The 12,759-nt window shown below is 39.9% G+C and overlaps 1 protein-coding gene across 7 annotated transcripts in view; it reads left to right on the plus strand.

The window, feature by feature from the left end:
- The window catches only part of cib (thymosin beta cib), a 247,792-nt gene that overhangs the window by 218,111 nt on the left and 16,922 nt on the right, over positions 1–12,759 (plus strand). For 4 of the 7 annotated variants that reach the window (XM_071587320.1, XM_071587319.1, XM_071587324.1 and 1 more), the window contains 2 exons: positions 9,571–9,747; positions 10,977–11,090. In XM_071587320.1, the coding sequence (XP_071443421.1) occupies positions 9,609–9,747; positions 10,977–11,090 (253 nt within the window). In that variant the 5' untranslated portion in view covers positions 9,571–9,608. Of the gene's footprint in view, positions 1–8,302; positions 8,399–9,570; positions 9,748–10,976; positions 11,091–12,759 lie in introns of those variants that run through there. The other 3 variants (XM_071587325.1, XM_071587326.1, XM_071587323.1) reach the window with 2 other exon arrangements.

Consider the following 12,759-nt stretch of genomic DNA (forward strand, 5'->3'; position numbering starts at 1 on the left):
GCAAGGTCAAAAATCCAGTATTTGGATTTTATTTTGTCTGTTTGGTGTAATATTTAAAATTAGCACACTCCTGTGCGTATTAATTAAATGCGTCGTTTTAATTTACTGTTATTGTCGAAGAGCTGATAGCATTTAACCGTGTTTCAGTGCCGTAGACAAATTTCTGAGCTGTCTCTTAAATGTAGATGAATGACCTAGTAAGTAAAACGCGCGGGTTTTATTGCCTCTCAGAGAAGGAATGGTTGGCATTGATAAGTTTCCTCGGCATCATAAAAGAGAACTCACACGAAGTTACATTTGCGGAATTGTATTCGCGTTCATATGGCTGCGAAAGGAGAGGAGACATTTATTTGCCCATGTTATTTCCTCGCGTGCATTCAGGATGTGGTCAATGTTCGCGGCACAGAAACTCCCGGTGGCATTACATCAAGATTTGATCTAGTCGGGAGGACGAGGAAGGGTGGAGTTTGACGGTCGGCTCTGCAGGGAATGTACCCTAGTGTACTCACTTCGACGTCTCAGAGACGAATTTCTCGATGATATTTACGTATTCTCAGTGAAAAAGGTCCCCAAATACCTCTGGAAAGTCTGATTACTTAAGGAAATCGAATTCGGGACTGCGGTTGGAAAGATAACTCATTGAGCACTACACGAAATGTAGTCCGTCGTTTCAATCATGATTATTGTGAAAGCCTCCCGAAACAGTGGAGAAGTCTCCGAGTCTACCTCTTCCCGGAAAGAAAATACGAACACCATCGCCAGTAAAATCATTCTAATGCCAGGGAGAGGTCCCATGATTTTTGAATTACCTTAACGGTGATATTCTAGGAGATCATAAGATTCTCAGAGAATGTGTCCTCAATTGCCATTGCGAATTGTCTCTTCTTCACCTCAAGCAGTGTTTCATTGCATTTTTTTATATCTCATTTGGCTTAATATAACTTCCTTCAAGCTCGTTTGGCGTGTTTCCAAAGGATTTTAATGTAATCGTCTATTATTCTGTCAGTTCACTTTTTACGTTATTATTTATTTAAAAAAGATTTAAATTTACTGCTTTTATCCTGCTTTCATATAAAACTTCTCGCGTGAAAAGTACCAACTGAACCGAGTTTGTGCTGAAATTTTGATCTAATTTTTTCCATTCTTTTGAGGTTTTTTATACTAAATAAAGAGCCATTGTTTTTCACTTGTAATTGTTGAGTGTGCGGCAAAATGGGAAAGGGTTACTTGGAAGTAAGTTGATTCTGGGGTTTGTTTGTCTTGATAGATTCCTGAGGTTTTTGGATTTTCTCTCGAATTTGAATCTGTACTCTCCTTTTGCGTAAATAAAGCCAGATCTTCTAAATAAATACCTCCTTAGTTGTGTAAAAACTAAAGAAAAGATAAATTGTTGATACGCACCGTGTTCGTTTACTTGCGAGACAACATATTGCCCCTAGCCTCTGTATTACTCCGATCTTCCATAGCTTCGGTTAATTATGCAGTCAAGCTGGTAAAATTTCTTTAATAAATTTGTCTGTCTCGTCATTAACGTATTTCCTCGCCAGAAACTTTCATTTGGTTCTTCTTTGAGCACCAGTTCCTGTTCTTCTCCTGGAATAGAATCCGTTACATCATTTTTCATAAATTGCTCAACTTAATCACCCGACCATCAACCTGACAGGGGTCCAATGTGTGTTATTTAGAGAGATTAAAGGAATATTGAGTCGTGATAGAGGGAAACCTGTTCTCTCCTTTAGCAGTCCGTGCTCACTAGCAGTCGAGTTGATTGAATGACTATCATTCCCTTAAGAAAGAAACGAGTGAGTCATTTTTAAGCTCCCGACACCATGAAGTCGAACGCCGAGAATACGCCACTCCAACTCCGTCAAGTCAATGAAACGCATTCGTGCCGATGGAAATTGGCATCTCTTCGCCACCTCGATAGGTTTATGACACTGAATAGGAGAGGGCATTTCTAGGATCTCTATTAACGAGCCTTTTAATTTCGACTGATAAAAAATTTGCAACAGGTTGGAACTATGCGTATACAAACCACCATGAGCTCTTTTGATCTCCATATCCACAACGGCTGCCGATGAGGAGAACAACCTGGTCGCAGTATGCGAAAACTTTGGCTTAAAACAGGCATCGTGGCTCTTGAATTTTTGGAGGAATGAAATGGTGATCATGGTTTGTGGGTACAGGCCACAAGCCTCGCAGCCTAGTGAGTACGGGTTCATTGGGGGTTTCAGACGTGACTATAGAATCATCCAAATTATAATTACACACTACAAATTTGTGATTTCACAGTATGTTGTACGTTAATTCAGTGCGACCCGAGTTTCGCCGTTCAACTGACGATAACGTCGGATTTCGGAAGCGGGTCGAATCTAAATGAAACGCTATGAAATCACAAAGTTTTAGTTATTCATTTAAAAATACGGGTTCAGTTTTTATTTCGTTCCGAGTAATTACATAACGCACCCTTGCTATCTTGTCAAACAGAAACTGTCAAATATATACATTTTGATTGAGTATCTTTGGTTTCGTCCTTCATTTGACCTTGTTTGAAAAAATTATATTTTATTGAACGAATATTAATGAAAAGTTTCAAAGTAACTTTTGGCTCAAAAATGTTTTTAAAAATCATTAATGGTCGTCTTAAGGAAGTCGCCTGTTGAACTAAATGAACTATGAATTAAAATGCGTAACAGATTGTGTGGCGTTAATTAGAACTGAAATATCCTAATTTCATTTGCGTAATACTGAATTTCTTCCCAATGCCATAAATTATGTGCCTCGCGTAGGACAAGAGCTGTGGTAGCATCCACTCCGCCCGCAGCTGCACTATTTGTCAGAACGGCTGAAATAAACTGGCAGACATGCTTTAATCTCACATTGATTTATATTTGGCTCTGCCCTGCCGTTTCAGTTGAACAGCTAAATTAGATACACGATATATCTCTCGTATATGGTCAGGGGTAATAGGTTGAAAAGAGAACTGGAACTACGCATTGAATACGCTGCCGGTGACTTTGTGACATAATGTATGGCAGAAATTAAAGCAGTCTCATCGCCACATATAAATATCTCTTTTTAGAATGAAAATTGCATGTTTCGTAGTTCTTCCTCAGAAAAATAGAGAACATGTAAAAATACTCGTAGATTTGTCTTTGTTGTCAATTGTTGCGATGGAGACTTTCTTCACCTTAGAATCAATAGGTCACGGGTTCAAACCTCCATTCTCCCCCTCGGTTTTCCCTCTTTCTCGGTCTTAGATGGTGCGGGGGCTAACGTACTGGCTTCCCACCATGAGGGCGCGGGTTCAAATCCGGCGGTGTTGAATATTTTTCAGAGGTATCTCGATCCCTACTTGAGGTGCTTTGTGGAGGGCACTTTGAGTGAGTACGCCGTCCTTCGGATGGGACGTTAAACTGCGGACCCCTTGGCGCCTTTCGTAAAGAGTAGGCTAATGCCGACGCCGGGTTTCTCTCCACCCTTCATCCTTTCCTATCCATCCCCTATGGCGCAAATGACCTTAGCTGTCGGTCGCCTCCCCTCAAAACTACTACTCGGTCTTAGAGGGAAATGTTTCTTTTCCCGTGGCTTCCGAGTTTCTGCGAGGCTCGCCTCATTTCGTGCGATTTGCAAATAGGCCGAGTGTGTCGTCTCGAATGGTGATAGCGCTGCTAGTGACACGGTCGTTCCATGGAAATGAACGCACGTCGTGTATGGAGTTATCGGAGGGAATAAGGACGTCCCAGTGAGATGCCTGGAATGAGAAACACTTGCCCGGTTTGACACGCTCCGCTCAGCGCGATACAAGTCACTCAAACATGGGAGTATGCTACGTGCGTACTCCGGGTGCTTCCAAAGGAATTATTGCGAGTCTAATGATTAAGTTTGCTTCACTTCAGCAGAATAAGCCGAGGGTAAATGTAATTCCACGATTTCCTGGAACTAAACAATGTTGACAAGTTTTTGAGATTATTTACTGGTTTACGTTAAAAAAATGAATGCACCTGGCCCGACATTTCTGTTCTCGTTCAAAGGAATTTTCGCTTTGGCAAGCGTACTGATGCTGACCCGACCTGAGAACAGGCCGAAAGGACACGCTATAGGTGCTTTCGGCCTGTTCTCGACACTTCTGAAGATAATTAAGGTGCTAGTTGTGTCTTATATATTTCGACTTAAGGTGCGTCCCGCGTAAAAAACCTGTCTCGGCACTGACTATCCCAATAGCATATTGCACATTCTTGGTTTAGATCACGTCGAATATTTCAAGAAAACGACTGCGGTGAACTCAGATGTCAGCTCTTCCACGCGCGCCACTTAGGAATGTTAACTTTTTTCTTGTGCGCAGAAAAATATTTAATCTCAATCAAATACCATATTTTGCTGAAATTTTCACCAATTAGATGGATATGCCGTTAAAATGCAATTCTTTTTTGTGGCGTATCTTTGTACTGGCTCCTGGCTTTTAAGTCTTCATTGGTAGCGATCGTCGGCATCATCTAGAGGTGAATCTAAACCACCTTTCTCTTAGTAGCTACCTCATTTAAGATTCATTTGTTCAAAAAGGTTCAGAATGTGTTTAATATTGTCTCGAGTAGTAATCATAAAACTTTTTTTCAATAGTTAATTATAGAAATTATTAAAAAACCTATTATGAATAAAACCTGGTAATTCGAATTTCATCGCCTTCCGGATCCATTTCTTCATCTGAAAAATGAAGTGTCCACGGAATGGGAGATTTTGGTCTCCTTTGGATTCACCTTCAGTTCCTAGACAAACTTGGGCCGGGCAATTTTTGAACTCTTTCATTCGGATTGGATGAAATTTCGCGTGCGTCAGTACATAAAAATATTCCATTCCTTCGAAATTGCGGTTTCGGTGAATCGAGGAATAAATGTCGCCTCCTCACGTCCTCCATATATTTTTTTTTAATTTGGTGAGTCCCTTTGGCGAGAAAGATAGCATTGAAAAAGTCTCTCGATTCTGATTCGATAACAAGGCGTCCTTCTTGCCTGAAAATGAGTCGCTTTACTGTTTCATGGCGAAAGAAAATGAGACTGTATTTTAAGACCTGTACGACATTCACGAAAATAATGTATGACCTGTATTCATTTTTGTGGCATCCGTGATTCTAGCAATTGAAGGTTGGGTATGGGATTGATTTTCATACGAATTGGTGACTGGTGCCGGAAGGGTCGGAGGGAGGTCAGGAGATGTGCGGAGAGTTTGTAATGCGGGGTCTGGATTCCTCCTCACTTCGGTCGGCATTCCGCACCGACCGATCTCCCTTCCGCTTCCCCTTTTCTGCCCCTCCGAGTGCCAAAATAAAACCACCACATACGCAACCCCCCTCACCCTATCTCCTAAATGTTCCTGTAAAAGTCAATTTTCCCGGTTGTCATTTCGTCTCACAATCCCCTTATCCCTCAGAATTGCTCCCTATTTACCCAAAACTTCCCCGAAAATTAAAAATTGAGAAAAATACGGGAAAAGTGAAAAGTGCCTGGTAGGCGTGGGATACGAGTTGTTTTAAATAATGGAGATAGAGAGGAAAAATATATAACTAAATGTGTCTCACCATTTGCGATATAACTGTGATGAAATTCTAATTGAGAGAAGATCAAAAACAATTTACATATACGGGGATTCGTTTTGTGTCTTCAATGGCTTGCGATCTTCTGCGAACAAATTTCAGTTAATCCGTCACTTTTTTTAAGTTTTCAGGATCTTTGCAAATTCATATCTCACCTTCGCAACAGCCACCTTCCTTGCCTTGCAGGAAATAAACCTACCTATATGATTGTCAGATGCCAATCGAAGAAAAATTATGTCACTCGTATTTTATTTTTGCTCTCTTAATGAAAGATGCCTCGTCAAGCATATTTAATTAACGATCATTCTCAAATACCGTAAAAAGGAATTGCGTGGTCGAAAGAGTTAACCTTCTTGCGGCAGTGTCTCTCTTCCTTAATAAGGCTGATTTTCCATCTTGTGCGTATGATTACATTGCCTGTATTCTTTCATGGATCTGTTTGCATGGCCCTCCCATGCTTAATTTATGTTAAGATAGCTTAATTGATCAAGTTAGGAAGCCAGATTCATTTCAATTGAGTGGAGTGAGTCTGTGAGCGACTATGTATAGTCACTCACGTATCACTTGCATTCCCTTGGCCCTCCATTCCAAACTCCTTTTAAGCATGACCATCTCGACAAGGAGCCTCTTGTCGAGACAAAACAAGCAGAACCCGTCGCCTTGAAAAGGTTTTTCCCCCTCTTCTCATTCCCCACCCGCCTCTTCAATCGCGTCTGCGTCATAAAGGGGCCTCTATTATTCGTTCACTCGCGATCATATGCGAGCATTCCACTTCCGCCTTGTTCCCACCCTCTCCCCTCTAACAAGACTACGGCATTTGCCCTCAGTGGTAATAACTATTTTCGGGAATCAGGGCGCTCTGTACATCCCTTTGTGGGAGTTTTAAAATAGGATGCGACGGGATGAGTTCGGTTGCTGTTTATTTCCCCTGCATCATCTCCATTTTGAAAAGTAGGCACTGGTCATGAAGCAAGAAGAAGGCAGGCCTTTGTGTTACATACCACTCCTCTTGCCAAAGATTTTGTGGGCGGTCATCTCATTTAAATCTTATATCGCTCCCTCGAATAGGTCGCTCCTCTCGCCGTACCCTCAGATCCTTTAAAACTCGCGATTCCTTGTCGAGTGGATTCATTTTCTGAGCAAACGTTTTTTCGGCCAGTAGAGGCGAGGGTAGAATAAATTATTTTTCTCCCGCCCACCTTTCCGTCTGATTCGACGTCGGACGGCCACTTGCTCAATTCTTCTTGCATCTTCCGTATTCTCAAGCGTTCACAAGCTATAGTCTCCTGTGATCGTGCCTCTTTGTAAAGGAAGAATACCAAACATTTCTGGCGATGAGATTGAGGAGAACGCAAACAGGTTCTCGAAGCGTGTAATCTCAAGTGCATCTAGTGTTTCCAAAAATATCAACCGCATAGCTATTACCGTAGAAGAAATAGTGGTGTAATAATACTCGTAGAAGATTGGGTGTGGGATCTGTCTGATAATCATTAAGTATCAGCATGACCGAAAGTGTCAAAAATGTGCGTTCAACGCTGCACCAAAATAAATACGTGGCGCAGTATGCTTGAGTGCATTATCTAACGGAATACCGAAAAGTATTCTTCATAGGTAATTGAAAGTACTTCATATCTGATTAAAACACTGATCGCAATTATTATGTCAACAATGCACTTTGTTGGAAACAAGGCTTAATTTTTATTAGTACTAATCTGAAAACAGTCAGATAATGGCCTTTTACATCTGACTAAAAGCATAAAATACATCGACAATCTGTCACTCCGTACGCAATGTAATGTACCCAACAAGTACTGCGCCATTTATGACAATCATCAGAATCCTAATATGCAAATTACAATATCTTTTAAATTGACTGGTAGTGTTGAGAAACGGGCTCCAGATTATAAAAATCTGAGATGAAGGACCGTACCACTTCAAGCGGGCCAAATGTGACCCGCTGGCCAAATGTCTCACAACATAGCATTCATTGAGGTTTCCTCGCGGGGATTCGTTTGGTCTTAAACCTCTTTGGCTCAACTCGCGCGCCGGCGTTACGAGGTATCAGCTTAAAATAATCGCGACGGGGTCATCCAACCAGACATGCGCTTTTGTGAGGGGGAGACTATTTGTACACCAATGGGAGGGCAGTTTCGTTGACTCACCGACGTGAGCGTTGGTATCCTCTTTTATTTTTTCTCTCTCTCTCAATTTCCCCCTTATTTTTCATCCTCGATTTTCATTCGCATTTTCTTTTTGCCTCTTCCCATTAAACTCCCACCCCTTTAACAGCCCTCTTTATAAGGAGTCATTGGGAAAGCAAGCAGCGGCCAGCCATTGGGAAAAAGCAATCGGGCCGAATGCCGGGGAGGAATGAGTGAGTGAGTGATTCACAGTTGGAGACAGGACTTGGTGTGTGTCTTCGTGTGCGCGTGTCAGTGCATTCAGTCCGGTGTCTCCGTGGTGTGATCGATCACCGATCGTTGAAGTCTCCAGTGGGTCGTCGTGTTTGTCCCCGTCCTCGTCCCCCGGCAACCTCCCTAGCTCTCCTCCATTCAGACTACCCCATTGCCTCGCTCTCCCCTTCCCTCCTTCTCCCTACACCCCACCACGCTATGCTGTGCATGACCCGCACGGGAAACGCATATTATATGGGAGTGCCATCCTCACGGTGCTCTCTTCTCTTCTGAAACTGATAGACGTACTGCTTGCCGAGCCGTTGTCTCAAGACCACAGATACACCCTGCCCAAGTGTTCCTTCAGTGCAAACTTCGACTCGGACCAGAGCCACTTTTCTTCTATCAAAGACCGGTAAAAAATTTGGTGGAACTAAAATTCGTCATTGAGGAAGTCGCAGAAATGCTTGGATCATTTTCGAAATCAAGGATAGCGTGTGTGACTTACGTGGCATTGGGAACGCGAGGAATGCTTAGGTGAAAAACGGTGTAATGTTTACATTAGACCAAGCCATAGGCACAGGACGATGTTCTTTTTTATATTCAGAACTTGTCAAAGTATTAGAGTAAACATACGCGTATGTTTGTCATAAATTCAATTCCTATGATTACAATATGAGCCTATCAAGTGGAAAAGTGCTTCGATTAGTTATTCCTATGATTACAGTTTGAAAGCAAATGATATTAGATACTAAGACGATCAAACCATGCATAATTGTTCGCCAGTTTTATTCATTTAATTTTTTTAAGTCATAAAGATACTAATTAAGGTCATTTTTGGCATAGACTTTCAATATTTTTCCAGCCAACCTGGTTAGCTGATAGGAAGCAGACTTTGAGCTTGAGATGCCCAGCAGTCCTCTGCTCTGACCTCAATATTGAGGCTCCATAATATATAGAGGAGAAAACTTGGATGCAGTTCCAGAATAATTCATTGGAAATGAGAGTATTAGTTTCCATGGCGATAACCTGCTTTTTACTCCCAAAAATTCCAGGAAAATGGGGAGGAGAGGGTTACTCAAACTTCAGGGGAATTTTGTCTTGACCCCGCCTAGAAGCCGCAACTGGTCTAGAATGCCCACCAATAACCTAATGAGCCCATCTTTAACTTGCCATTGGAATTATCAGTGAGTGAACTGTTTGGGAAACAGGTGATTGAATGGGCGATGCATTTCCCACCCGGCAGATCTGGTGTGGATTGCTTTCACCTTCATCCAAAATAACTGAAAGATTATTCAGTGGCTAGCATTTTGCCATCTTATCTGCTAGAAATAAATTTGGTTCTGCCACTGCAAATTATCAATATTATATGCAGATTGTCCTCAAATTATCAATTATGCATAATATAATTGTAGCAGAGTTTGAATTTTTGTGCCATTGATAGGATTTTCTTAGACTTTAATTTCACTGAAAAGAATAACTTAATGGTAAAATATGATGTCATCCTTACATTTATTCGGAATTCCATCAACAATCTCTTCGATAGAATGGAGATTTCTCATCTGATGCCATTTAATTATCTTGCAGGACTTCGACAGCTAAAAACAACTCACTCCTTTGGAAAAATGGCTGCACCCAAAAGCCCATCCCTGAAGGACCTTCCCAAGGTTGCCACTGACCTCAAATCTCAGCTGGAGACATTCAACCCAGACAACATGAAGAAAGCAACGACCGCTGAGAAAATCATCTTGCCGACTGCTGAAGGTATGCTTTGTGAATGCATGGTTTGAGATGGCTCTTTATTTATGCATCATCAGTTAATTTTGTTTCATTCAATGCACCTCAGCTTGTGACTATTAATTAAAAGTTTGCAAGTTGTTGAATAAATCAGTTGCTTTGTGGTTCAAGCTTGGAAGGAAATTGCTTTCTTGTGTGGCATTTCTTTTAATTCTTCCATGTTCTGTGCAATTTACATGTTTCTAATAATGGGACCATAAATTTGCATTGGAATCCTTAATTTTCATTTTGTTATTGTAATTTTCTTTCATTCTTTATCAAGTTGGCACATTATTTTTACCTTGTCAAATATATGTCAAATAACAGTAATGCTATGATTATGTAATTGTGTGTGTGATGTAGCTACTTCTTGTTCTGTTTGTTTTCATCCTGTGTTTATTTGTGCATGCTCTTGCCATGATCAAGTCTTGTTGCCTGTCACTGGTAGATTGAGAACGATTTTTGTTTACTGTAGTTTCACCATTCAATAACAATCTACCCCTAAATGTTGTTTGATAGGGATTATTGATATTTGGACGAGCAATTAATCTTGAAATTAATGTATCCAAGAGTTTCATCTGGTATCAACTTTTTACTTATGTTTTCATCCATCATCAGCTATCCAGGTTTGGCTGTTCTATACCAAATACATTTCATATCCAATGAAGGTAGAAACAGACTATATACCTTCTGTAGAAAGCCATTCATGTGAGGAGAAGCATTTATTTCAAACACGTGCTTATATACATTACAACACTTGCTTTAGAGAGCAAAAGTAAATGGTACATTAATTACTAGCTTGAAAAAGTATTTTAAAACAAATTATGTAATTATGGGTTTTGTTTTATTTTTCTCGAGTACTATCAATCATATAAGTTCTGTTTAATAATGCGTTTAGTGGAAGCAGCATAAAGCATTCAGCCCATATGATGGACTTTTTTAAAATATGAAATTAATAGGCAGAACTTATTCCTTCATCATAATTTGACAAATAATCTTGTGTGGCTATAGGCTTTGAGGGCTACACCAACATATGCTGAATTGAAACTTTATTAATCGTTGTTGAAAGTTATTAAAATAGTGCACAAAGGCATTTGATGGTTGCCAGTACAGTATGAATGTATAAGGGAGTCATAGTCCTAATAAATGGAAGCAAGGATCTACACCACCGATAAGCCACTACTACTGAGTTTGATTGCTAAATCTGTATGCCCCAGACGTGAAGCAAGAGAAGCAGCATGTGGAGCTCATTCAGGGTGTGGAGAACTTTAAGGCTGACAGGCTTAAGAGGACATCCACCCAGGAGAAAATTATCCTCCCAAATGCGCAAGGTAACCTGATAAAAGCCATGGACTTACCAAGAAAGGTTTAACATTTCCACATAATATTACCTCTCCTATTGAATTTCATCAGAACTCTTACACCTTCGGTTATTTTTCAGTACTAGGTTTTCTTTTCCTAAAACATCATTTCCATAGTTTTTCACTTGGAAATGCTAGTACTCACTTGGATGTTAGTTTGAGATAATATTTTTTAACCTACATGAAAGAAATGCAAGTAATGGGTGAGCATATATAACCAAAATAAACAGTAGTGCATGAGCAAACTTATTTATTTTTCCAGCTGAAATTATCAAATGCATGACTTGATTATTAATGCATGGGTTGTATCTGAACTCCATTTACATTTTTTTGCATTCAGAAGGTTTTTAATCCATTTTTCTGGCTGCTAGTGGCTGAACTGTTGCTGCTTGCCACCTGATCGCAGCTGTTGCTAATTATTCTGCAGATATTTAAGCATTAATAAATTTTTCGATAATATCTGCATCCATCCATACTGTATTATTTCAATTCATAGTATTTGTATCAGTATCATTTTGAATGATATGTTTAGTGTAACTTTGCATGGAAAGATGTCTCGTAATGCTTTTAGGGCTTGTTTATTCCATATCATCCTCGTCGGAGAGAAAAAGTGTACACTCAAAAGTGTTACTTGAACATTTCTATCAAAATGTCATATAACAACCTCAGAAACTGGTAATTTGTTATAAGGTTGTGATTCTATTAGGAAGAGTTCCACTAAGAATTTTTGTAATATCATTGCAATATTACCAATCTCTGCATCACAGAAGGTGATGCATTCTCACTGCTTTACTTGGGTGGTTGACAACCCTTCCTTGTGTAATTCCCTACTCTTGAAGGTAGTGAATTTTGCCTAGATGGGTCATACTAATTTTTCATATTTTGTGCGAGGGGTATAAATGAAGAAAATGGAAAAATGTTTAATTGTCATGGTAAAATATTTTTTAGTTGTGCATCTATCTTCAAATGTATGTAACTGAATGCATGTACCTAAACTTTGACAGGAAGTTACAACTCCATTAAATTATTAGCTCAGATCAAATACAAGAAAATGAAAATTCAAAGCTGACGTGGCAATTAAGACTAAAAATGTTTGAGGAAAGTTTCATGATAATCTTTTGCCTATTATGCACAATGTCATAATGATGATTCTAATCCCCTTTCTATGGGTTTAAATGAAGGTTTCAGATTTTTCATCTAAAATTCAGCTGAGGTTTTGAGTCATATATCCATCATATATCTCCTATTTATCTGCTTAACTGTCTCATTTTTGAAATTATGATTTTGCATCCTCCTAGTTGCCTGAATATGTGGACATTTGACACAAGTTTCTCAAAGAAATGCTAGAATAGCACTTTTTTCCCAACCTAACCCTGGAATTTTCGTTGACTCCATTTACTCAAGCAAAGGTGAAATAATACTGTAGAATAGTATTTGTTGGTCTCACTCGCGTAGGAAATGATCATCTTTTGTAAACATAAACTTTGATGTCACTAGTGGGATTTAGGATAAAATGTAGTGTACCTTGGACTGAGAGTGGAAACCCTGGAGCAAGGTGATGAGGCCAATTTTAACAAATAGGAGATTCTATATGAGGGGGGTATGTTGTATTCTAGTCTATTCTGGGATGTGTTCAGTG

The sequence above is a fragment of the Hetaerina americana genome, unplaced genomic scaffold (assembly GCF_022747635.1).
Source record: "Hetaerina americana unplaced genomic scaffold, ioHetAmer1.1.p SCAF_3, whole genome shotgun sequence".
NCBI lineage: Eukaryota > Metazoa > Arthropoda > Insecta > Odonata > Calopterygidae > Hetaerina > Hetaerina americana.